The sequence below is a fragment of the Saccopteryx bilineata genome, chromosome 3 (assembly GCF_036850765.1).
Source record: "Saccopteryx bilineata isolate mSacBil1 chromosome 3, mSacBil1_pri_phased_curated, whole genome shotgun sequence".
In the NCBI taxonomy this organism is placed as follows: Eukaryota; Metazoa; Chordata; class Mammalia; order Chiroptera; family Emballonuridae; genus Saccopteryx; species Saccopteryx bilineata.
In genome coordinates this window covers 84,588,948-84,615,866 of record NC_089492.1, presented here as the reverse complement: position 1 = coordinate 84,615,866, position 26,919 = coordinate 84,588,948, and the positions used below count along the sequence as shown (strand labels likewise).

General features: G+C 47.5%; 1 protein-coding gene across 1 annotated transcript in view; it reads left to right on the top strand.

Moving 5' to 3' along the window:
• KIF3C (kinesin family member 3C) overlaps positions 1-26,919 on the top strand; it is a 45,018-nt gene that overhangs the window by 15,444 nt on the left and 2,655 nt on the right. The window contains exons 2-7 of the mRNA XM_066266665.1: positions 11,706-11,807; positions 12,514-12,636; positions 14,103-14,221; positions 14,702-14,818; positions 26,292-26,400; positions 26,577-26,749. Of these exons, the coding sequence (XP_066122762.1) occupies positions 11,706-11,807; positions 12,514-12,636; positions 14,103-14,221; positions 14,702-14,818; positions 26,292-26,400; positions 26,577-26,749 (743 nt within the window). The remainder of the gene's footprint in view (positions 1-11,705; positions 11,808-12,513; positions 12,637-14,102; positions 14,222-14,701; positions 14,819-26,291; positions 26,401-26,576; positions 26,750-26,919) is intronic.

Genomic DNA, 26,919 nt, shown 5'->3' with positions numbered 1-26,919 from the left:
AATCCCAGGGCAGAGAATCACTGAAAATAGCACTAGTCTTCCCTTCACCATTATCTCTTTCATTTCCTCTTTCTTACTGCTGGCTTCTCAACTTCTGGAACCAGGAAGCCACCAAAGGAGAAATAGGTCTGTAATGATAGGAGTAGCTGTATTTCCTAAGAGATTCTAGTGCTAATTGTTTTCTTTTGCCCTTTAGGAGGCTCTTTTTTTTAAAATTTATTTATTCATTTTTAGAGAGGAGAGGGAGAGACAGAGAGAGAGAAGTGGGGGAGGAACTGGAAGCATCAACTCCCATATGTGCCTTGACCAGGCAAGCCCAGGGTTTCGAACCGGCGACCTCAGCATTTCCAGGTCGACGCTTTATCCACTGCGCCACCACAGGTCAGGCTCTTTTGCCCTTTATAATGAGTAGTGTGTAAATGTCAATCAGGTACTGAGAAAGCAAGTAACCACTGATGTTTGATTACTTTATCATTTACCAAGTACTTTCACAACTATTACGCAACCCGCCTTTCTCACCCAAAGCCTGCAAGGTAGGGGGGATTCTCCCTGTATTATAGATGAGAAAACTGAAGTTCAGGGGCTGATGCCTTAGATTTTGTAGCAAATAGGATGGCATAGTGTGACCAGGACTCACGCTGTCTTGCCCAGCACTCTTTGTGTCATTTCAGCATGGAACTTGTGAGGTGGCCCTTGCCCTGAGTTGACAAAGGTGCAAAAGTACTGTTTCTCTCCAGTGCACCTTCCTGCCTGAACCTGGGAGAAAGCTGTGGAAGAGGGAGAAGGACACTGGACTTTCAATTAGGAGGCTGGTGTTCAAATATCACTTCTACCTTTTACCATAAACAAGTCACTTCACTTGTGTGAGCCTGAATTTTCTTTTATGTCAAATGGGGATCATACATCTTATCTCATAAGGGTCTTGTGATGATTAAATAGGATGATGAATGTAAAAGGGGCCTAGCCCAGCTGCAGGCACATGGCACGTTGCGTCTGAGCTTCCTGTCTCCTGCAGAATGTCATAGATTAGCTGGCAGTGGCAGGGCAGAGCCTGTTTGGCTTCTGTTTCCTTGTAAAATTATACTTGATGGTATCGTCTCAGAAGAGTGGCTGACTAGGCCTGGCTGTCTCCATTCTGGCTTTCCAGATCAGCACTTAATGAGGACTGGAGACTCCTTTCTCTGCCCTCTGGTTTTACACTCCAGTTGTTCCTGAAATGGGAAAAGCTAAGCCTCTGAATATTCCAAGCTATCTCTGCAAGCAGACATGGTCCCTGGGGTGATCTTGGCTGTTAATTGACCTGGCTCTAATACCTGGAATCAAGACTCTGATCAGATTAGGAAATTATCTGGAAAGTGTATAGGTGATATAGGAGCAAATACACCTAAAGATTTATTGATTATGAGCTTCAGGCTTGGAGTCCTCGATCTCTGGGCCATTTCCTCATCTGTAAAGCCAAGGGGGTTGGGTTTGATGATTCCCTTGGTCACCTTAGTTACCCCGTGATTTGTATCCCTCTCTCCAGAGGCAGACCATGGCGCCATGGAGCTCCCAGCCTGTCTCTTCCACCCCCACCCACAGCTTCTGCTGGCCTTGTAGCTACCCTGGACGTGTTTAGAACCAGTAGGAACAAACCCAGTCCTGTCCACAGGCTCCACCCACCTGTGCTCCTTTGCTCTGGGACATCGCAAAGGCAGCACTAAGTCAGGCAGCGCAGAGCTCCAGAGAACCTTTACTGGGTACTAGGAACCCCATATCCCCATCCTTCTGCTTAATACCCCTAGCCTGAAGGGGGCCTACGCATTTGAGGCATTCCTGTCATCCCCACCCCACCCCCGCCCTCCATAAGTGATAGTTAAGGACAGAGATCTGTGGGGGAAAGGAGGAGATAGTCACTGGTATCCTCAGAGAAATGAGGAAAATAAAGCAAAAGCAAAAAAATAACTTTCTAAGCAAAGAATTGAAGTGTGTACTTGACATATTTCAGAGCGTGGGGGTAAGGCAGGCAGCACTGAGACTGAGGGGAAGGAGGAAGCTGAGACCTTGTACCTGGATTGAGGCCCGCCCATAGATGGCGTGCCCGGGCCAGCCCCCTCTTCTAGCACAATGCAGATTCTGTCAGGCAGGCCTGCCTGATGGTGTGGGCTGGACAAGTGGGCAAGACTTGGCGAGTAAGTGATAAGGCAAAGTCATTTTTCATTCAGAGCACATCTGTGCTGGGTTCTGGCAGGGCAGGCGGAGAAGCACAGGGGCAAAGGACAGACAGACAGAATGGGGTGGCAGTGGGTAGTCAGACATTGTCCAGAAATTCTCTTCATGGGTCCCAGGGTTCAGCCAGGGAGACCCTGAGCAGAGTTCTAGGTCCAAGGAGGAGGTCCATACTGAAGGTGGACTAGCAAGAACCAACACAGAGCCCAGTCCTGGGAGTCAGGTCATGGGGATGGGGTGGAAGGAGGGTTGAAACTTGGGGGCCTAGTATTCTTGGCTGATGCATCAAATTCCAGGCCTGATTAGCAGCTCAAATTCTGCCTCATAATGTCCAAATGGGTTCTAGTTCTTGAATCCATTTGGAAATTGTCAGAAAGAATTTTGAATGAGGAAAGCTTGGGACTAAGCATGAGTAGTAGAGAAGCTGGAGGTTGAATAAACAATTGTTTTGAATCAGAGGTCTACCTCCTCACTTAAAAATCACACAAAAAGGGGCCTGGCCACATAGCTTGGTTGGTTAGAACATCATCCCTGGTCAGGGCACATGCAGGAACAGCTTGATATTTCTGTCTCTCCCCATTCCTCTCTTGCTAAAATCAATCAATAAAAAAATTTTAAATCACTCCCAAAAGTATAAAAATATATATTGGGAAAGGGGAGATCAGATCTTCACAAGACCACCTCAAAGGTATTAGAGAATACATTTATTTTTATTTATTTTTTTACAGAGACAGAGAGAGAGAGTCAGAGAGAGGGATAGATAGGGACAGACAGACAGGAACAGAGAGAGATGAGAAGCATCAATCACCAGTTTTTCGTTGCGACACCTTAGTTGTTCATTGATTGCTTTCTCATATGTGCCCCAACCATAGGCCTTCAGCAGACCGAGTAACCCCTTACTGGAGCCAGCGACCTTGGGTCCAAGCTGGTGAGCTTTGCTCAAACCAGATGAGCCCGCACTCAAGCTGGCGACCCCGGGGTCTCGAACCTGGGTCCTCTGCGTCCCAGTCCTATGCTCTATCCACTGTGCCACTGCCTGGTCAGGCTAGAGAATATAAAATAAATGAGGGGTTTCAGGTTTATATCTATTATTATAGACAATTTAAAAAATAATGATAATACTTCATACATATGGTATTTTAATAAAAGTCGTTCCATTATTATTGCTGGCACTAGTTTAAGTGGTATAAACCATTAGAAAGGTAACTTGATGGTATGTTCTGAGATACCCAAAATGTTTATAACCCTTTATTCACTCCTGAAATTTCCTTCTAAGAAAGTAATCTAAACTAGTGACCTCAGTGTTCCAGGTCAATGATTTATCCACTGTGCCACCACAGGTCAGGCCAACCAATAATAATTTTATAATGGGGGTTGATTAAGTATATTGTTGTCCCAGTAGAGCCCAAGCTCTACGTCGATCAGGCATCTCTGATTCTACTTTCCCGTGCAGTGGGACACTCCTGCTTATCAGCAGGGCTGGCAGCCTCTTCGAGACTACTCTTGAGGCAGCTATGAGGATGCTACTGTTAAGTGCCACCGGAGCAAAGACACAACCAACACACAAGTTAGTTGCAAGAATCACACAGGCAATTTGTTACTCACAAATCCTTTTGGCATGCCTGAGTACAGCTTAAGGGGGCCCCGTCGGCGTGCTCCTCTTGGCTGGCTTTGGTCAGAGCTCAGAGCGGCGTGGAGACAGTCCACATTAATGTTGGAATCTGGGCGACTATTGTAGCACGGGGCCCCTCAGCTTTAGTACCATTTCTGGTCAACGCCTTATAACAGGTGTCAATCTACAGGATTATCACCTCAAACCACCTTTTTGGGAGTTCCTTGCAGGGAATCCCCTCTATGTCAATCTACTGAAATGTTTACATTAAACCACTTTTTAAGATGTTCTTATTTACATTAATTTGTAAATAATACCAAGCCACTTCTTATCTATGTATAACTTCACACACATACTAACTGGGCCCTGCTTATAAGTCAGAGTCTGTTTGTCACATTACAGAATTATGGCACTAAGCCACTATATTAATTCCTATCCAAATGGCATAACTTTATTTAATTTTAATAATTATTTTTAATATTTTAATTACTTTTATCTATCTTCCATATTTTTATATTTCTATATGCTTAATTACTATAACCTTATATTACTACAATTATAAATTGTCCACTCTAAATATTATGCAATTATTGACTTATAATCATAAATATTATGGATGTAACAGACAATGCTTTAGATATTTGATAAAGTGGAAATAGCAGGACATAAGCTTGTATTTATACCAAGACTATAGATGTGAAAAAGTAATGTGTGCATATGGAAAATCTGGAAAAAAAACCAGAAAATAACAGAAGCTTATTAGCTTTGGTGAGAAAACTGAAGTCTTTTCTTATATTATTTTAATGGTTATTTTGATGTTAGTACAATTCTTTTTCTTTTTCTTTTTTTTTTTTTAAGATTTTATTTATTCATTTTTTTGGGGGGGGGAGAGAAAGAGAGAGAGAAGGAGGGAGGAGCCAGAAGTATCAATTCTCATATGTGCCTTGACCAGGCAAGCCCAGGGTTTTGAACCGGCAACCTCAGCGTTTCCAGGTTGATGCTTTATCCACTGTGCCACCACTGGTCAGGTCATACAGTCTTTTTTTCTGAGAAGACAATAAAAGATGAAAAATGTATCCCCAGAATTATTTAATAAACTGTTAAGTACTTAATTCCATGCTCCTGAGATATCATATTTCATAAATTTATTATCTTCTGTAAAAAGTAGAACTTCCCTTTATTTATCCTAAAAGCTCAAGGTGTAAGCTATTGATTGGGAAAATCCAGATCTTTGCTTTTCACACCTGTTTTGATAGTATGGTTTCCAGGCCTATCCTCTTAACCTTCCTTTGTCTTTGCAGAGTAAAGAGACCTATAGCCCTTCTCGGAGTGGGTTTATCCCCTTCCTCTGGATCTTTCTCCTCCTCATCCCTGGGATACAGGGAGGGAGCTGTGCACAGTGCTCCAGATTCGGAATGGGTTTATCCCCTTCCTCTGGATCTTTCTCCTCCTCATCCCTGGGTTACAGGGAGGGAGCTGTGCACAGTGCTCCAGATTCGGAATGGGTTTATCCCCTTCCTCTGGATCTTTCTCCTCCTCATCCCTGGGATACAGGGAGGGAGCTGTGCACAGTGCTCCAGATTCGGAATGGGTTTATCCCCTTCCTCTGGATCTTTCTCCTCCTCATCCCTGGGATACAGGGAGGGAGCTGTGCACAGTGCTCCAGATTCGGCTGCATCGTGGTTTTATAGGATCTTAGAATAGAATGATTTTTGTTTTGTTTTGTTTCTAAAAAGCTTTCATGATGGCGGTTGGCCAGATGCTATTGGCTGCTTCAGCTGTGGCAGTATATTAAGCCGATGTCTTCTGGGAACAATAGAGATCAATTCTCTCCTCACCCCCCCCCATTCTTCATTTTTGGCTTATAGCTGATTATTCATAGCTCTCACTTAATAAGTAGAGCTAGGAGCACTTTTCCCCCAAAATGTAAAACTATAATTGAAGTTCATCTGCCATTTTTGGTCGGCTCGCACAGCCTGGAAACTCTTGTGCTTTACTCCATTAGGGACTTGGGAGTATGTGTGAAGTTGGGTATTTCATCAGTGTATGCTTTTTAGTGGAGAGCAGTCCCAACATTAAGCATTGGAACTTTTTCCCATCTCGAGAGATGCCTGTTTTTCCTGTTTCCTTTTGCTAATCTACCTTTGTAATGAGAAGTACTTCCCTTCTCTGTCTCCTCACCCACCATGTAACTTTGAATAACCTCTGATAAAGAACCTTGCCAGGAGCCTGATCAGGTGGTGGTGAGCTTTGGACTGGGACACGAAGGACCCAGGTTCAAAACCCTGAGGTCCCCGGCTTGAGCACAGGCTCATCTGGCTTGAGCACGGGGTCACTGGCTTGAGCATAGGATCATAGACATGACCCCATGGTTTCTAGCTTGAGCCCAAAGGTCACACTGGCTTGAGCCCAAGGTCGCTGGCTTGAGCAAGGGGTCACTCACTCTGTTATAACCCCCTGGTGAAGGCATGTATGAGAAAGCAGTCAATGAACAATAAGGTGCCACAATGAAGAATTGATGCTTCTTCTCTCTCTCCCTTCCTGTCTGTCTGTTCCTATCTGTTCCTCTCTCTGTCTCTGTCACAAAAATAAAAAATAAAAAAAGCATTGTCAGGGGCATTTTAACCTCCAAAGTCCTGGCCACCACTTCCCTATGTACTGTAATGACCCTGGAGATTAGTCAGATATGGTTTTCTCTTGCTGGAAATATGTTGCTTTTACTTTAGCAAGTTCTGCTTCCTGAAACACTCAACACAATGTCTGCAGTAGAAAGAGCTTGGGCTTTGGAGCCAGGCCAACCTGGGTCTGGATTCTCCATTAATATTTAATGGCCATAATGTGACCATGGATGGATTACTTAACTTCTCTGAGCCTTGATTGGAAAAATGATGATCCTAATAGTAATATACCCCTTAAAGTCATCTGGGATCTCATTACAATGCAGTTTCTGATTTACTGGGTCTGGTAGGGCCTGACACTCTGTATTTTAGCAAGCTCCCAAGGAATGCTGATTCAGGAGACCTCAAGAGCAGTGATTCTCAAATTTGACCGCACACTAAAATCAGCCGGGAACCTTTCAAAACCACAATGCTTGTACCTCACCACCTACTCCAGTTTACCTGGCAGTGGGGTGTAGTCTGGGCACTGGGCCTTTTAAAAGATTATTCTAATGTACATAGAAGTTTATATGGCTCACTGCTTAAAGGGTTATTAAGGAGGCTTAGATGTGATAAACCCGGCATGTAGTAGGTATAAAGAAAGTAATGATTTTCTTCCTTGTGGTTCCTTGTCCTGTGCTTCTCACTCCACCCTTGTCCCCAGTCTTTAAATCAGGCAGGAAGAAGCAGGGCACCCACGGTTGTTGCCTGCACCTTCCTCACCTGGGTCTTCTCTAGAGCACTTGGCCTTGGAGCTCTCACGGCCCTGGGTGCAATGGGCCTGGCACTGGGAATTTTAAAGGCTCCCCAGTGATTCTAATATGTAACCAAGTTTGAGAACTAGTATCTTTCTTTTTTTTCATTTTTCTGAAGCTGGAAACGAGGAAGCAGTCAGACAGACTCCCGCATGCGCCCGACCGCGATCCACCCGGCATGTCCACTAGGGAGCGATGCTCTGCCCCTCTGGGGTGTCACTCTGTTGCAACCAGAGCCATTCTAGCGCCTGAGGCAGAGGCCACAGAGTCATCCTCAGCGCCCGGGCCATCCTTGCTCCAATGGAGCCTCAGCTGCGGAAGGGGAAGAGAGAGACAGAGAGGAAGGAGAGGGGGGAGGGGTGGAGAAGCAGATGGGCGCTTCTCCTGTGTGCCCTGGTCGGGAATTGAACCCAGGACTCCTGCACGCCAGGCCGACGCTCTACCGCTGAGCCAACTGGCCAGGGCCAAGAATTAGTGTCTTTTTATTAGATAACAGGAGAGAAGAGCACTGGGGTTACATAAAATGCCAAGGGAAGTGCAAGGACTCGGGGCTGGAGTGTCCCAGAATGTGCTGGTCCTTCAAGACTCCATTCCCCGGTAGTTAGAGGGACCAGTCATCCATGGCCCACAGCATTAGGTGGCTTGCTTGTATATTAGAGAGAGCTGCTGCCTCCTCTCCTTCTCCCTCTCCACACCCAGCCCAGCCCTCCTACTAGGTAGCCAGGTGCCCAGACCCTGCTGCTCTGTTCATCTGCCCTGCAACAGTGAGTGTGGGTTATCAGTTGAAGGAGCAGAAGCTGGGATGAGATTGTCCAGAGAAAGGACCTGGAACCCCCGCTCTGGAGCAACCCTAAGGATTCCTTTTAGTTCAGCAAACATTGATTGAGCACTGACTACGTGCCTAGGACTGTGCTAAGCCCTGACACTGAGATCTGAGGAAGACATGAGTCCTGCCCTGAAGGAGCTCACAGGAGAGAAAGGCTGTAAACAAATAATGGGATGTCATGGCAAAATACTAGGAATGTGTTCTAGTTATTCAGGAGGCCTACAGGAGGAAATGTGTAGATTGGAGGAAATCAGAGAAAAGGTCCCAAGCTGCTTAAGCTGTGTCTTGCAGGAGAATTAGCGGTTTTCCAGGTGGATGTGGGGTAGGAAGAGAAGGCCCGTATTGTGAAAGTGCACAGCAGCCTGACCAGGCGGTGGTGCAGTGGATAGAGGTTGGACTGGGATGCGGAGGACCCAGGTTCAAAACCCCGAGGTCACTGGCTTGAGTGCGGGGTCGCTGGCTTGAGCGTGAGATCATACACATGACACCACGGTCGCTGGCTTGAGCCCAAAGGTCACTGGCTTGAGCAAGGGGTCACTCACTTGGCTATAGTTCCTCCTCCCCATCAAGACTCATCTGAGAAAGCAATCAATGAACAACTGAGGTGATGCAACAAAGAATTGATGCTTCTCATCTATCCCTTCCTGTCTGTCTGTCCCTCCCTTCGTCTCTGTCAAAAGGAAGGAAGGAAGGAAGGAAGGAAGGAAGGAAGGAAGGAAGGAAGGAAGGAAGGAAGGAAGGAAGGGAGGGAAGGAGGGAGGGAGGGAGGGAGGGAGGGAGGGAGGGGGGGAGGGAGGGAGGGAGGGAGGGAGGGAGGGAGGAAGGAAGGAAGGAAGGAAGGAGGGAGGGAGGGAGGGAGGGAGGGAGGAAGAGAAAGAAAGAACTACATTCAGGGAGCTGGCTTTCTTTCGGCAGCGCTGGAGGCAGCGCACTCAGTGGGGAGGGTGGAAGTAACTGGTAAGAGTAGCCTGGGAAGCTAAGGCAGCCCATGGGCCTGCACCTGCTGCAGACTTGGGGCTTAAGGAGTGGATGACAGTTTGCAGCAGAGGACAGGTACACTTGGACTTGTGTTTTCGGTGGATCATGAGTCATGTGGAGACAGATGGAAGTGGAAACAGGCAGTGACTGGATCATGACAGTGATCCAGGTGAGTCCTATAGATTGCAGTGCAGTCAGCAGGTATCATGAGGACAAGAAAGATAGAATGGTGTGAGCCACACTAAGAAGACAGACTGGATGGGATTTAACAACTGGGTGGACGTCAAGGGGGTGGGGTAAAGGGGAAGAGGGCGGGTTGTGAGATGCAGGGCAGGCCCTAGAGGTAGGCAGGTCAAGTGTCTGGGATACAACATTTAAGGAGTTGCTCACTCAAAGGGTGGTGCACAGGCTGACCTTGAGTGAAAAGGAGGAGTCTAGGATGTGTTCAGGTCTGGGATCTATGGTGGGGTGGATGGTGAGACAGTAACACAGAGCAAGGCCTGGGGGAGGTTCCAGCGTAGCGGGTGGCTGTTGTGTGGCAATGAGGACAGGCAGCCATTGGAGGGCGCCTTTCTCGGCAGCAGCTCTGTCCTTGGCCTCCGAGGCTGGGTCGGGCTGCTCTGACTGACCCAGCGTGCTCAGTGTCCTCTGGCACCTTCACATAGTCCAACCTCTGACCTCCCCCAAACACCCTTAACCCCTGTCTTGTTCTGTCCCCAGTGGTGGGGCTTTCACAGGCAGCACAGGGGTCCCCTGCTGACAGCACCCCCTTCTTTGAAAGCCCTCAGGCAGGTCAGCAGGTTCCACTAGGAAAATTTCCAGTGGGGAGGCAGCCAATGTGTCTGGGTGGCTCAAGGGATGTCAACCTTCCAGGAGGCCTGGGATGAAATCAGAGGACAGCTGGGGTGCTCTAGGGCAGCACCCTCTGATTAGCAATACTGAACATGCATTTTATTTATTTATTTTTTACAGAGACAGAGAGTGAGAGAGAGAGATAGACAGGGACAGACAGACAGGAACAGAGAGATGAGAAGCATCAATCATTAGTTTTTCATTGCGTGTTGCAACATCTTAGTTGTTCATTGATTGCTTTCTCATATGTGCCTTGACCGCGGGCCTTTAGCAGACTGAGTAACCCCTTGCTGGAGCCAGCGACCTTGGGTTCAAGCTGGTGGGCTTTTCCTCAAACCAGATGAGCCCGCACTCAAGCTGGCGACCTCGGGGTCTCAAACCCGGGTCCTCTGCATCCCAGTCCGACGCTCTATCCACTGCGCCACCGCCTGCTCAGGCTGAGCATGCATTTTATGTAGTCACAATTTACACAACTTACACAAATTATTCATCATTCAAGCTTCAGCTCCGACAGGCATCTGTGGAATGTCTGCCCAGCACTGGGCTAGGAGCTGCCACAGAGAGGCTGGGGGGGGTGGGTATAACAACCTGTGTGCCCTTAGGCTAGTTCCTCGTTAGTTCCTCTCACTGTCTTCCTTGTTGACAAGGGAGAGTAATATGTAGTACCTTTCTGCAGGGTGAGGACAGAGATAATGTCTGTCAAGGGCTAGTTTAGCCCCTAGCAGATAGCGCCCAGCAGATGTAGGCTAGCCGTCCTGGGTCATAGTCAGTGCTGATATCTTAGATGTGAGAACTGAGGGGGTAACTTGGCTGAGGCTGTGCAGTCAGTAGGTAGAACCCAGGCCTGTTTGGCCATCTCTGAAGCTCAGGTGCCTCTGGGGTCCCATGTGCCCCTTAGTGGTACAGAGTCCTCTCCCTTTGACTTTTCTTCATCTTTCCCATCAGCCTACAACTAGACTCTTCTGGTGCCTGTGTTGAAAGCCTTCTTCCAGAATCAGGAGACAGTTGTCTAAAAGCTGGGATGCCCATTGACCATCTTCTGTCTCCCCCTCCTGAATCCCGGCTGGGTGCTGATTGCCAGGATTTGGATGCCATCTGTACCCCCTCTCAGGCACAGTGAACCACCGTCCTTCTGGGTCCAAAGCAAACAGATCAGGTGCCCTACATTCCCTGAGGGATTCCCTCTCTTTTTTCTCACTTAATGGTCCTGCCAACAATAGGAACCTTGTGCCAGGGCCCAAGAGGCTAGAGGAAAAAACTCCATTTTTGTTGAGGGCCACAAGGCCCCATCTGGGACACATCTGTGTCCCTTCCTGGAAGGACCACAGAAAGCAGGGAAGCAAACCCTCTGAATCTGTGGATCCTGTGGCCCTTTAAAGACCTGTGTCTAAACCTCTCTGTGGCCCTGCTGGCTGGCTCAGTGGTAGAGTGTTGGCCCAGTATGTGGATATCCCAGGTTCAATTCTCGGTCAGGGCACACAGAAGAAGCGACCATCTGCTTCTCCATCCCTCCACTTCTCCCTTCTCTCTGTCTCTCAGTCTCTCCCTCTCTCTCTTCCCCTCCCATAGCCATGGCTGGGTTGTAGCAAGTTGGCCCTGGGCACTGAGGATAGCCCCATGACCTCGCATCAGGTGCTAAAGCAGCTCAGTTGCCGAGCAATGGGGCAACGGCCCCAGGTGGGCAGAGCATCACCCGGGCAGGGGGCTTGCTGGGTAGATCCCAGTCAGGGCACATGTGAGAGCCTGTCTCTCTTCCTCCCCACTTCTCACTTAAGAAAAATAAAAAATTTTAAAAATAAACCTCTGTGTGTCCCCAGGCCATGGAGAGCAAGCTGCTCATCGGGGGCAGGAACATCATGGATCACACCAACGAGCAGCAAAAGATGTTGGAACTGAAGAGGCAGGAGATTGCCGAGCAGGTAGGGCTAGGGCTTCAGGTGTCTGGGGGCTCAAGGCCTTGAGGCCATGTCCGAGGGACATCAGGCAGTAATCCGTCATACACTCAGGCTCCCTGCAACAGTGCTGAGCACCTACGACATGCTGCCCTGGACGCCATGGGTCCACCAGCCCAGGCCCTGTCTCGCAGGGCACTGCTAGCTGGTGGGTGAGAGAAAGCGGTGGCTCTCCACAATGTCAGCCTCCACAGCACCTGGTACAAGTTCCTGGGCCTTCCACAGGGGTGCAGGCTCTTTGCACCAACTCTGACTGCGTCCTGAATCATCGCGAGCTGCAATTTGTTGATCTTACCAGTCAGCTGTAATGCTGCGGGGGGGGGGGGGGGGGGGCTGGGGAGGCAGTTGGGAAGCCTGTGTGACAGATATCTGTATACAGTATGTGGTTGACCTCTCTGGAACGTGTCGTTGATTAGGGCTGGGGTCTCCATCCACATGGGCAGTGCCTGGCAAAGGCATGGCCTCAGGAGCTGAGAAGCAGGTTTAGAGAGGCTCCACTGAGGAGGGGGTGGCAGCGATGGCGGGGGGTCAGGGGCACTCCCTTCTCCCTCCCGGCAGCTGTGGCCACAATGAAGCCAGGTCTCAGGAGAGGCAGTGAGCCTGTCCCCGAGATCCCTTGGCCCTCCCTGGTCTGTGCTGCTGCTCTGAGCCCATATGCCCTGCATTGGCCTAGAAACGCCGAGAGCGGGAGATGCAGCAGGAGGTGCTGCTCCGAGACGAGGAGACCATGGAGCTCCGGGGCACCTACACGTCCTTGCAGCAGGAGGTGGAGGTCAAGACCAAGAAACTCAAGAAGGTGAGATGCCACGGCAGGACGGGGCCAAGGTGTGGGAGGCCCCGGCAGCCCCTGCCCAAGACAGTCACCTGCCCAAGGGGTATATCTTTTAGGGCCTCTTTCCCACTTTGCTTTAACTGCTGAACCCCAGTTTCATTGCCTGGGCTGTTGGGAAGGAGCAGGGAAGGCAGGGGTTGGTGTTGGGGTGGAATACAGCCCTTTCCCCTGGGCCAGGTGAGGCCTGATAGGCTGGGAACACCACCATGGTCCTGGGTGACTTCCCCCTTTACGGTGTCCCCGGTGAGTCGAGTGGCAGTGTGAGCAGCCAGGCCTGGAGCAGGGCCAGGGGAGTGGTGAGGGAGCCTGAGACTTGACCGTGGGGGAGCTCCAGGGAGGAAGTGCAGGGCTCTCAAGGCATGTGAAGGATGAGAATATTTTGCCTCCAAAACCTGCAAAGGCAATGGCCGGGGCGAGGTGTGTACATGAATGAGGGTCAAGGGCGGGAAGCAGCAAGTTTCAGCCTGGATTCTGGGAAGAACCTGGAGAGGTCTTGGGGTTGCCAATGTGGCTGCCCCAGAGCAGGCCAGGCAGGGGCCCTGTCACAGTGGCAGTTTCCAGGGACACACCCCTGAGTGGGTTAGGAGTGAGACAGCAGGGTCAGTGCTGTCCTCTGCACTTCCACTTTTTTTTTTTTTTCTGTTTTTCTGAAGCTGGAAACGGGGAGGCAGTCAGACAGACTCCCACATGCGCCCAACCATGATCCACCTGGCATGCCCACCAGGGGGCGATGCTCTGCCCATCTAGGGGCGTCGCTCTGCCGCAATCAGAGCCATTCTAGTGCCTGAGGCAGAGGCCACAGAGCCATCCTCAGCGCCCAGGCAAACTTTGCTCCAATGGAGCCTTGGCTACGGGAGGGGAAGAGAGAGACAGAGAGAAAGGAGAGGGGGAGGGGTGGAGAAGCAGATGGGCGCCTCTCCTGTGTGCCCTGGCTGGGAATCAAACCCAGGACTCCTGCACACCAGGCCGACGCTCTACCACTGAGCCAACTGGCCAGGGCCTGCATTTCCACTTTTGAGAGTCCCTAGAGAGTTAGGAGTGGGGTGGGTCACCTTCCAAACTGGCTGAGGCCCCCTCCTCTCCTTTAGCCCTGGACTAGCAGTCTGGTACTTGGGCCTGATTCTGGCTCTTCTATTAACTAATTGTGTGACCTTGAACACGTCTGTGCCTGAGTTTCCTCACCTATGAAAAAGGAGTATTGGACCAAAAGGTCCCCAGGGTCCCTGCTATTTTGCTGATAGCAGCTGAGAGAGCAGGTAACAGACCACAGTGTAGGGGGGCAGGGCAGCCTTTGAAGAACCTGTCTTGACTTGTGGGGCAGTGGGAGGGAGACTCAGACCAGGCCCTGGCTCATCCCGTGCTGTGGACCTGGAACCTGCCTGTCAGGGCCCAAGCTGGGTGGCTTCTGAGCTGCGCCTGTCCCCACCCAGCTCTATGCCAAGCTGCAGGCGGTGAAGGCAGAGATCCAAGACCAGCATGATGAGTACATCCGCGTGCGGCAGGACCTGGAGGAGGCGCAGAATGAGCAGACTCGGGAACTCAAGCTCAAGTAGGCTCCCTCTTTGTCTTATTCCTGGTCCTCCCAGCCATCCCTTGGGCCCCAGGCTTCTCCCTAACAGGATCGTATCCTTCCTGAAGGCCTCATTCCAGCTGCCACCCATGAGTTCATGTGTCTTAGTAATAGTGTGTATTCCAGAGGACGGAGAGGCCCAGGTTCTGAGGTTTCTTCTACCTCCTCTGTTTCCTTCTCCTTCCCTCCTCTTCCCTCCTCAGCCTGCACTTGATGAACTCCCTAAAGTGCATGTTGCATGCTGGCCAAAAGGAACTCCAACAGCTCTAAGCCTATACTCCTTACATTAGAATAATTGATTTTCAAGATCTATTATTTTGGAAGGATCCCTTCCCCCAACTTTTTGGTTTCTCCACCTGTGTTCCCTCCACCTCTTTGCTTCTTCTGATTCTTCAACTTCACATGGCGTATAGGGTCTCTCTCTCCAATTTCCCACTTCTACCTTATTCCTGCTCCCAGGTACCTAATTATTGAGAACTTCATCCCCCCTGAGGAGAAGAACAAGATCATGAACCGGCTTTTCCTGGACTGTGAGGAGGAGCAGTGGAAGTTCCAACCACTCGTGCCCGCCGGAGTGTGAGTCTCTCGCCCACTCATCTGGGCCTCGGGACTTGCAAGCCCACCCAGGTTGGAGACAGCCAGGTTGGAAACAGGTTTTTATGGATTGAAGAGGGGCGAGAAGAATACTGATGGAGGTTTCTCAGGACCTCATGTAGGGGTCTCCGTGTGGGAAGGGTGTTCTGACAAAAACAAAGTGTCTCATTGAACTGGGATGCAGGAAATACCTATGAGGGACCCGAAGAGAGGTGCCTCTTGGCAATCCCAGTGAGTGCTAACTCTGGCCAGACTGATGACTATTCATTTATCTGGTGCCAAGAGCAACACCAATAGTGAATATTTGCTTTACTGTGTGTCGGGCACTGTGGAAGACTGAAGACAGAGAGTGGATCAGTCAGTCAGCACTCTAGTCCAGTGGGGAATATAGAGAAGTGACTATATCAGGAAATGATAGAGGTGTGACCAATCTTGATAGCCTCACTCAGCTCTGTGATTCAGCATTTCCACCTGTTTCCACATCCCAGCCGGGAGGTACAGTTTGCGTCCATTGGCTGGGTGTGCAGCTCCCTCTGCTGGTGGCCATTAAGAACAAGGCCGGGTAGTCCAAAACAGCAGGACCTCTGTCCCTTAATTGAAAATCTGTATATAGAAGTATTTGGGAAGCCAAATACCAATGCACTTCCCCAGAAATTCCTTGTGCCCTCTAGCCTAGAAATATTTATGCAAAGATAGGGCAGCAGTCTCCCCAAAGCTGCGGTGGGAATCTGGCTGTATAGGTCTTTAGCTTCTCACAGGAGCATCAGATGCCTGCTTCATCTGACTACTTTCTGAAAAGTTGACCTACTTAAGGTGACACTATGCAAACTTGTAGTCTGCAAGTTCATGAATAGACTTTTCAGTGGTGTCACTTTAGACTTAAAATCTACATTTCCAATCTAGGTAGAGACCCACAGTAATTCAGCATTTAATGCAGAGATTCTCCACCATGGCCAAAGTTAGAATCACTTGTAAGTTAGGCTCCAAAAAGTCTGATTTAAAGGATCTTGGGTGGATCCCAGGACTAATTTTTTTTTTTCAACGCCTCCAAACGAGGCTTCCAGCAAGGAAGCCAGGCTCAAAAATTACTACTTTGGCGCCCTCTGCTGGAAGGAAATGCTAGTGAGGCTTCTGCTCTGTAGGGTTATTTTGTGCTTAAAAAAAGTTATTTGGTTTTAAGTTTGCAAGTGGAGGGATTTCTTTATATTAGATAGATATGGGATGAGAGAGAATCTGAGAAGGCATGTGTTCTTTAAACTTTTTATTTTGAAGAATAAGAATCGCAAGAACGATACAAAGATTTCCCATATACCCTCACAAAAACTCACGAATTAGTATCTTGCTTATTAATTTACCCACCTCGCCCATCCCAACCATTTGAGATTTTTTTTTTTTTTTTTGTATTTTTCTGAAGCTGGAAACGGGGAGAGACAGTCAGACAGACTCCCACATGTGCCGGACCGGGATCCACCCGGCACGCCCACCAGGGGCGATGATCTGCCCACCAGGGGGCGATGCTCTGCCCATCCTGGGCTTCGCCGTGTTGCGACCAGAGCCACTCTAGCGCCTGAGGCAGAGGCCACAGAGCCATCCCCAGCGCCCGGGTCATCTTTGCTCCAATGGAGCCTTAGCTGCGGGAGGGGAAGAGAGAGACAGAGAGGAAGGAGAGAAGGAGGGGTGGAGAAGCAGATGGGCGCCTCTCCTGTGTGCCCTGGCCAGGAATCGAACCTGGGACTTCTGCACGCCAGGCCGACGCTCTACCACTGAGCCAACCGGCCAGGGCCCAACCATTTGAGATTAAGTTGCAAATATCTGGTTCTTTACTTGTATTTCCTAAGAATGGAAGCATTATGTTACCTAACTACAGTATGATGATCAAATTCAGGAAGGTTGCCGGTTTGGTCCCCAATGAGGGTTCATGCAGGAACAGTTCCATGTTCTTGTCTCTCTCTCTCTCTCTCTCTCTCTCTCTCTCCTTCTCCCCTCTCTCCCTTCCTCTCTTGCTGAAATCAATAAATAAAAATTTTTAAAAAGACTTATTAATAAATACCAGGTGATCAACTACATACATTTCTGAATTACTGCTATTTATTTTTTCTTTTTATAATATCACTGTCCATTTTGCTATGTCTGATAACTGCCATAAATAATGTTTATCTCAGAACTCTTTTTTAATCACAAAAATATACAGAAGAAAAGTAAAAATAGATCTAGGAAGTTTTTATATGAAACAAAAATATTTTAATTATTTTTTTAAAGCAGCAGTGTGTGGTTGAAACAAAGTAAAAACAGTTCCCTCATAATTGAAACTCCCATTGTGATTCCCACTCGCTCAGAGAGCCAGAGGGTAGCATGATGGTACAAGAGCCGCTGGCCCTGATCTGTGATCATCTGCCCCACACCCTCATTTCACAGAGGAAGGCTAAGTGTGAGGTGGTCCTTGGATGAAGTTTCTTCCATTTTGGGGAACCATGGAACAAGCTGCCTTCCTGGGAGGGTAGGTGCCTTCCCTCAGCATTGAGTCCCACTATTTGCAACATGACCTAATCATAGCTGAAAAACTTTCTTCCCAAAGCATGTTTAATCAGGGCATTGTCTCACTTGCTCAATTCAAGTGTAGAGTAGTTTGCTTTACTTGGCCTGTGGGATTCTGTGGTTGAGAACACCAAATGCTGCTCAAAGGGAGAGGGAAAAAAATAATTTTGGGGAAGAAATTAATACCTAAAATCATATTGTCCATTTAGAAAGCTTTTGTTGGAAAAATGTGCTTCGCCTGCTCTAGCAACAAGCATTTACTTCACATACTCTTCCTCCGCCTCTCTCTAAAACAAAGGGTAACGGTCAGGCAGCTCTGGAAACAAGTCCGTATCTACTTACTTTGGAAGTCTATCCCTTTTTCTTTCTCTCCCCTATCTCTGTGTGGCACTAGTTGATACACTATAACTTCAGGTGAAATGCCTCCCATAATCACAAACAATTTTGTCTTAATGTTACTTTGAACAAAATTATTTTTAAGTGAGAGGAGGGGAGATAGACTCCTGCATGTGCCCTAACCAGGACCCACCTGGCAACCCCCATCTGGGGATGATGCTCAAGTCAACCAAGCTATTCTTAGCACCTGGGGCCAATGCTTGAACCTGTCGAGCCACTGACTATAATGGAAGAGGGAGAGAAGAGGGAGAGGGAGGAAAAAAGAAGCAAATGGTCACTTGTCACGTGTGTCCTGACTAGGGATCAAACCTAGAATGTCTGCACATTGGGTTGGCAGGGCTCTAGCCACTGAGCAAACTAACCAGGGCTGAACAAATATTTTTGCAACCAGCTCTAGCAATAACTATTTTTCAAGTATGACCTTTTATTTTTAATTTCTCATAATAGACTTTCTTTTAAGTTGTATTTATATAAAATTATCTTCTAAGCATTGGATATATGGCAATGTCTACAGCCCATGGTTTACAATTCACAAAATTATATTTGTAACTTTAACCCTTTGACTTTTGCAACCCCAGCCACCCTAGATTCTTTTCTTTTTCTTTCTTTTTTTTTTTTTTTTTTGTGTGTGTGTGTGTGTGTGTGTATTTTTCTGAAGCTGGAAACGGGGAGAGACAGTCAGACAGACTCCCGCATGCGCCCGACCAGGATCCACCCAGCACGCCCACCAGAGGGCGATGCGCTGCCCCTCTGGGGCATCGCTCTGCCGCAACCAGAGCCACTCTAGCGCCTGGGGCAGAGGCCAAGGAGCCATCCCCAGCGCCCGGGCCATCTTTGCTCTAATGGAGCCTTGGCTGCGGGAGGGGAAGAGAGAGAGAGAGAGACAGAGAGGAAAGAGAGGGGGGTGGAGAAGCAAATGGTCGCTTCTCCTATGTGCCCTGGCCGGGAATTGAACCCGGGTCTCCCGCACGCCAGGCCGACGCTCTACCGCTGAGCCAACCGGCCAGGGCCTCTTTCTTTTTTTCTTGTGACAGAGACAGAGAGAAGAACAAATACGGACAAGCAGACAAGAAGGGAGAGAGATGGAAAGCATCAGTTCTTCGTTGTGGCACCTTAGTTGTTCACTGATTGCTTTCTCATATGTGCCTTGACGGGGGGGGGGGGGGGGGGCTCTAGCAGAGCCAGTGACCCCTTGCTCAAGCCAGCAACCTTGAGCTCAAGCTGGTGAGCCTTAGTCAAACCAGATGAGCCCACGCTCAAGCTGGCAACCTCGGGGTTTCGAACCTGGGTCCCCTGGGTCCCAATCCGACACTCTATCATCCACTTTGCCACCGCCTGGTCAGGCCACCCTAGATTCTTTTCAAAGACATCATGGTGCAGTAGAAAGAGACTGGACTTTGGATCCGGAACATAATGAATCTAGTCCCTGCTCTCCCTCCCTTTTGTAGCCTTGAAAAGCTTTCTTTAACCTCTCTAAACCCAATTTTCTTCATCGGTAAAGTTGAGATAATAAATGTACCCTGCAGCATTGTTGAGGCTGATGTGAGACAATGTGTGTGAGGCTCCAGGTCAGTACTTGGCACAGAGGAGATGATCAATAAATGATCACGATCACACCGATAAGCCAATATTACACTTATGGGGACACCTTCGTCCTTAGAAGTGACATAGAAGGGCAGCTTGATTTCTTGTTTTCGTTTTTATCATTAACCTTGAAGGTACCTTTAAACAAAGCATTCCTTGCTCTAAATAGAATCAGGATAGAAAGTTAAACTAGCCCCGGCTGGTTTGCGCGGTTCATTATAGCATCATCCTGAAGCACAGAGGTTGCCAGTTCGATCCCCAGTCAGGGCACATACATACGGGAACAGATCAGTATTCCTCTCTCTCTCTCTCTCTCTCTCTCTCTCTCTCTCTCTCTCTCTCTCTCCTTCCCTCTCTTCCTCTCTTACTAAAATCAATAATTAAAAATTTTTTAAAAAGTTAAATTTGTTTTATTACAGAGGCAAAGTTTACCTCAGTAAGAACCTTCTCAGCTCTGGGCCGGGTCCCTCGATTTATTCACAGGCCTGTGGGAGGTGAAGAGAATCTGAAGCAGGAAGCCGCATCCGCCTCCCCAGGCAGGGGCGGGACAGTGTTGTGAGGGGAAACGAGAGGAGCAAAGGAGCAAGAGTTCAGACATGCCGGGAGGGGCATGCTACAAGGTGATGGCTGACCTGCAGGCACAGAGGGACCTGCCAGATCCAGAGGAAAGTCTGAGGAGCTGCAGCAGCTGCATGTGAAGGGCCTGGGAGGAAAACACATGCTGGGAGGTTGGATGCCTGTGTTCAGAACAGGAGAGGAAAAGGGGTGATCGGAGGGCACTGGTAATGAGAATGGGATCAGCCCCTTAGACGGAGCCAAGAATGACTTTTTAATATTAAGGGGGGAAATACGCTGTGATAACAGCCATCTGGAGGGAGGGCCCTAGGGGAACTCGGATCTACTAAGCACTTGCAGACTGTCGCAGCGGTCTCTCTTGGGAGGGGTGGATACTTCAGAGCCAGGCCTCCTCTCTGGGCTGTCGCCACAGCCTGCTTACTGTGGAGAGATCAATCGAGGAAAGTAGGCCTGAGGCAGAAGAGGGAGTAGATGGGGAGTTAGGTGTCCCAATTACAGGCTCCCCTCCCCCAGCCCCTTCTTCCCGCGTGCCACCCAGAATAGCCCTGGCATCTTTGTTGGGCCAGGCTGCCAGTTCACTCTGATCCACTGTTCTGCTCGCCCAGCCATGGCCTCCTGTCCGGTTCCAGAGCCTGCAGCCGTCAAGGCGCGCTTCAGCCCCTGACCAGTTCACGTGTTCTCCTCAGAGACCGTGCAGCGTCATGAAAAGAGTATCTGAAAAGGTTCAGTTTCGGGTTTCTTCCTAATTGTATGACCTTGGACATGAGAGGCAGAATGGTGTCTGCCCTGTCTGTACTTTGGGAGGTTTTGTCACATTCAAGTGGGACGTGTAGGCTCACCTTATAAAAGATAAGTTATTTCACCGATTTTCCCTCTGCCCCCTCCATGTGCACAGCATCTGGGGCTCTGCCGCAGCAGAGCCAGCCTCCTCCTTTCCTGTCTTCATCTATAAAGAGGAGTCAGCAGGGACCCCAAGGGGGGTCCAGCTCGTTTTTGTACCCTTGATAAAAATGAACCACAAGAATGTCCTTATTACTCTCTGCTGCAGGTCTCAGGCATTGTTCCTGGGCTTCTGCCGGACTTGTTCTGCTGCTCAAGGACAGGGCTTCCTATCTGTGAATTACCCGCCTGTTTTGTCTCTTCTTCTGTCTCCTGTCTGCCTTTTGGCCTCTTCCATTGCTCATTTGTATCCCTGCTTGAAATTAGCAAGTGGCATTGAGAATAAATCATCATGTGCAGAGTCCTTGTGGTGTCTGCGCTCACTGTTTGTCTTGTGTCATCTCAGCCGTTCTGGAGGACAGGGCTTAGATAACTGAGGCTCAGAGGAATGAAGCCACTTGCCAAGGTCACAAAGTTTTCAGAGCCAGAATTCAAACCTGGGTCTGTCTTCCTCCAAAACCTGGTATTCTTTTTAATGGAAATAACTTTTGTATATTCTTTCCTATCTTTTGTCTGTTTGTTTTGAATAATAAAAGTAATACATTACACTCATCAAATTGCTGAAAGTAAGAAGTCTGAAATATGTACATTGAGTTGGCCAGGATACAGGCCAATGGAAACTTTCATAGGTACAGCCATTTTGACAAGCAACTTGGCAATATCTAGTAAAGTTGAAATGCACATGCCCTATAATGCAGCCATTCCATCCCTGAATATACACCCCAGGGAAACAGTTAAATGTGTACTTGAAGATACTGTACAGAAATGTTTACAACAGTACTGTGTTAAATGGGGGGGGGGTGTCAACAAGAGAATGTATATATGTATATATCTTGCTATATTAAAACCTTAAAATACTCAATATACTGTATATTTAAACTTTAATAATCTAAGCTAGCTCTGGCCAGATAGCTTGGATAGTTAGAGTATCATCCCAGTACACAAAGGTTGGGGTTTCAATCCCTGGCCAGGTCACATACAAGAACAGATCGATGTTTCTGTCTTTCTCTTTCTCTCCCCATCCCTTCTTCTCTTTCTAAAATTAATTTTTTAAAATCTAATCTACAGCTACATAGATAAATCTAAAAAAAAATGCAATACGTACACCATACAGTTCAAATTTTAGAAACAGGTATACAAATACCATATATATATTATTTATGAATACCCATATATATAAATATAAAAACATGCATGACATTGATATGCACCAAACTCAAGAGAGTTATTAACTCTGGGGAAGGAGAGAGATAGGAATCTTAACAATATCAATATTTTATTCCTTAAAACAAGATTTGATATAATTTTAACAAAATATTAAGGTTTGACAAAGCTGGATGGTAGACATACAGATATATATTATTTTCTATACTTTTATGAATGTTTGAAATAATTTATTAGATATAAAGTTATACATATTCATTGTAAAAACAATTAGATATTGTGAAAGGCATAATAATAATTTTAAAAGTCACCCATAATCATACCATCCAAAGACAGTAACTGTTAACATTTTGTTGACTATCCATACCTTTTGTAAGCATTATACATGTTTTTTTAAAAACAAAACAAAACAAAAAAATAGTTTGACTGGGTGGTGGCGCAGTGGATAGAGTGTCAGACTGGGACACAGAGGACCCAGGTTTGAAACCCCAAGGTTGCTGCCTTGAGCACAGTCTCATCCGGCTTGAGCACGAGTTCACCAGCTTGAGCATGGGGTTGCTGGCTTGAGCATGGGATCATAGACATGACCCTATTGTCCCTGGCTTGAGCCCGTGGGTTGCTGGCTTGAAGCCCAAGGTCGCTGGCCTGAGCAATGAGTTACTGCCCCCCCCTTCAAGGTTCATATGAGAAAGCAATCAATGAACAACTAAGGTGCCGCAACGAAGACAATGCTCCTCATCTCTCTCCTTTCCTGTCTATCCCTCTCTCTGTCTCTCTTTCTGTCTCTGTCGAAAAAAAAATTGTCATATTTTTTAAACAAAGCATTTATTCATTTATTTTATTTTAGAGAGAGAATGAGAAGCTTATAGTTACTTCACTTTTTTTTTTTTTTTTTTACAGAGACAAAGAGAGAGTCAGAGAGAGGGATAGACAGACAGGAACGGAGAGATGAGAAGCATCAATCATTAGTTTTTCATTGTTTGCTTTCTTATATGTGCCTTGACCACGGACGGGCCTTCAGCAGACTGAGTAACCCCTTGCTCGAGCCAGCGACCTTGGATCCAACCAGATGAGCCCATGGTCAAGCTGGTGACCTTGGGGTCTCGAACATGGGTCCTCAGCATCCCAGTCTGATGCTCTATCCACTGTGCTACCACCTGGTCAGGCTGTAGTTACTTCACTTTAGGTGTGCATTGATTGCTTCTCCTATGTGCTTTGACCTCCTTGACCAGGGATCGGACCAACGTCTCAAGCCAAGCCAGCGACTCCTGGCTCAAGCTGGTGACCTTTGGGATTGTGTGGATGATCTATCCCGCGCTCAGGCCAGCAAGCCCATGCTGAAGCTGGCAACTTTGGGGTTTTCAACCGGCAACCTCAGCAGTCCAGGATGATGCTCTATCCACACTGGTCAGGCAAAAAAAAAAAAAAATTGTCTTTTTTTTTTTTTTTTTTAATTCAGTGACAGGAGGGGAAGCAGAGTCAGACTCCGGCATGCGCCCAGACCAGGATCCACCCGGCAAGCCCACTATGGGGCAATGCTCTGTCTATATGGGACCCTTGCTCTGTTGCAACCGGAGCCATTTTTTAGCTGCTGAGGCAGAGTCTTCAGCACCTGCCAACTCTCTCCAGTGGAGCCATGGCTGCAGGAAAGGAGGAGGAGGGAGAGAGAGAGATAAGGGGGAAGGGTGGAGAAGCAGATGGGTGCTTCTCCTGTGTGCTCTGATGGGGGAATTGAACCTGGGACATCCATATGCTGGGTTGATGCTCTACCACTGAGCCAACTGGCCAGGGCCAAATGTCGTCTTTTTATTTGTTTTTTTATTTAATATGTTGTGGAAATCTTTTCATATATAGAGAGAGCCACACAATGATTTTAATGATGACATAATATTACTTCCTGTGGGTAATAATTTAATCCCTACTGAGCAGATTTGAGTTGTTTCTAATTTTTTGCAATTGTAAATAATTTTGCAGCAAACATCCCTACATGTAAATTTTGTCCCCATCTATTCTTATTTCTGTAGGGAAAATCCTAGGAGTGGGAATTTGGATCAAAGAATATGCACATTATAAAGGCCAAGCCTGGGTTTTGTTTTGTTCGTTTTTTTAAATAACAGCTTTATTGAAATATCTCACATATCATAAAATTTACCATTTTAAAGTGTACAATTCAGTAGATTTTAGTATATTCACAGAGCTGTTCAACCATCACCACTATCTAATTCCAGAATGTTTTCATCACCCCTAAAGGAGACCCTGTCCCCACTGGCAATTTCTCCCTGTTCTCCCCAAAGCCCTCAGCCCTCAGCAGCCACCAGTATGCTTTCTGTCCCCACAGATTTGCATATTATGGACATTTCATATACATGGAATCATACAATGTGTAGTCTTTTGTGCCTGGCTTCTTCCACTTAGCAAACTGTTTTCAAGGTTCATTCATGTTACAGCATGTGTCAGTACTTCGCCCCTTTTTATTGCCAAATGACTGATGTTCTGCTCTGGGTATGCCACATTTTATGCATTCATTAGTTGATGGGTATTTGGGTTATTTCTACATTTTAGCTATTATAAACAATGCTGCTGTGAATATTTGTGTACATGTGTGGGGACATGTTTTAAATTGTCTCGAGTATATAGCGAGAAGTGGAACTGCTGGCTCATATGGCAACTCTGTGTTTAACTTTTTGAAGAACTGCCAAACTTTTTCCAAAGCAGCTGTACCATTTTACATTCCCACCAGCACTGTATGAGCATTCCAATTTCTTTACAAACTCACCAACATGTTATTGTCTGTCTTTGATTATGGTCATTTTGGTGGGTGTGAAATGGTACTACTTCATTGTGGTTTTGATTTGCATCTTCCTAATGATTAATAATGTTGAGTATCTTTTCATGTGCTTATTAGCCATTTGTATATCTTCTTTGGAGAAATGGCTATTCAGATTCTTTGTCCATTTTTAAATTGGCTTGTCTTTTTGTTTTCAATTTGTAAGTTATCTATAGATTCTAGATTAAAGTATCTCATCAAATATATGATTTGTAAATATATCTCTCATTTTGTGGATTGTCCTTTCACTTTTTTTCTTTTTTCTTTTTAACAGTCAGAGAGGGACAGATAGGGACAGACAGACAGACAGGAAGGGAGAGAGATGAGAAGCATCGATTCTTCATTGCAGCACCTTAGTTGTTCATTGATTGCTTTCTCATATGTGCCTTGACCGGGGGGCTACAGCAGAGTGAGTGACCCCTTGCTCAAGCCAGTGACCTTGGGCTCCCAATTCTATTCCCATCCAAGTACTAACCAGGCCCAACCCTGGTTAGCTTCCGAGATCAGACGAGATCGGGCGCGTTCAGGGTGGTATGGCCGTAGACAACTATTCCATTGATATATTGATCTGTTTGTGTGCCAGTACCATACAGCCTTGATTACTATAGCTTTGTAATAAGTTTTCCAGCTGGGAAATGTGAGTCCTCCAACTTTGTTCTTTTTTTTTTTTTTTCTTTTTTTACAGAGATAGAGAGAGAGTCAGAGAGAGGGATAGGCAGGGACGGAGAGATAAGAAGCATCAATCATTAGTTTTTCGTTGCACATTGCAATACCCTAATTGTTCATTGACTGCTCTCTCATACGTGCCTTGACCACGGGCCTTCAGTAGACCGAGTAACCCCTTGCTGGAGCCAGTGACCTTGGGCTCAAGCTGGTGAGCTTTTGCTCAAACCAGATGAGCCCTCGCTCAAGCTGGCAACCTCGGGGTCTCGAACCTGGGTCTTCTGCATCCCAGTCCGACGCTCTATCCACTGCGCGACCACCTGGTCAGGCAACTTTGGGGTTTTTTTCAAGATTCTTTTGGCTATTTGGAGACCCTTGCATTTCAAGCCTGAGCGTTTAGTCATTTTGTTGTGATGACTTGTATGAAGGAAAGTGAAGAACAGAACCACTTATCAGCAGGGTTTTGTGTAGTATGTGAAATTAGTGTTATGAATCTGAAAGCTAAAATAAGATTGAATTTGCATTTTTCATTCCAGTCTCCAGTCAACCCTTTTTACTGTGGAAAATAATTGAAGCAACAAGAGAGAAACATGTGTCTCTATGTGTTATACTAGTTTTAGTTGTCAGGTTGTATTTGAGCAAAGAGAAGAAAATTCCAGAACCAGCCATCTGCAGTGCTCCTATCTACCTCAATGATACTTACTTCCTCAGGATATCATCACCCCTTTGTGTGTGAAGGAAATCCATTCTAATATAGCCTGTTCCCTACAGCAACAACAGCCAAATGAAGAAGCGGCCAACGTCTGCAGTGGGCTACAAGAGACCTATCAGCCAGTATGCTCGGGTTGCCATGGCAATGGGGTCCCACCCCAGATACAGGGTAAGAAGCTGGGAAGTAGAAGGGGCAAGGGGAGCGAGCCCAAGGGAGGCGATGCTCACAGCCTCTGCTTCCTCTCCCTACCCCACCATCCCGGCTATTCCCATGGTTTACTGAGTGCCTAGGAGACACGGTCATCAGGGCCACTGCTCACGTCTGGTATGACATTCCTACCACAGGCTGAAAACATAATGTTTCTCGAGTTGGATGTGTCACCTCCAGCTGTGTTCGAGATGGAATTCTCTCACGACCAAGAACAAGACCCCCGTGCGTTACACATGGAGAGGCTCATGCGGCTGGACAGCTTTCTGGAAAGACCTTCCACGTCTAAAGTCCGAAAGTCCAGATCCTGGTCAGTACCACCACGGTCAGAGTGGGCAGTGGACTTAGGCTTGGAGACAGGGAGATGGCCTGGGCGTCCCCAGGGCGTGTGTAGGGAGGACAGTGACTGGGCCGTGGGGGAGGAGTTCCCATACCAGCAGGGTGAGGAAGAGGACAGTCCCCACTGCTCTCTTTCCCTCA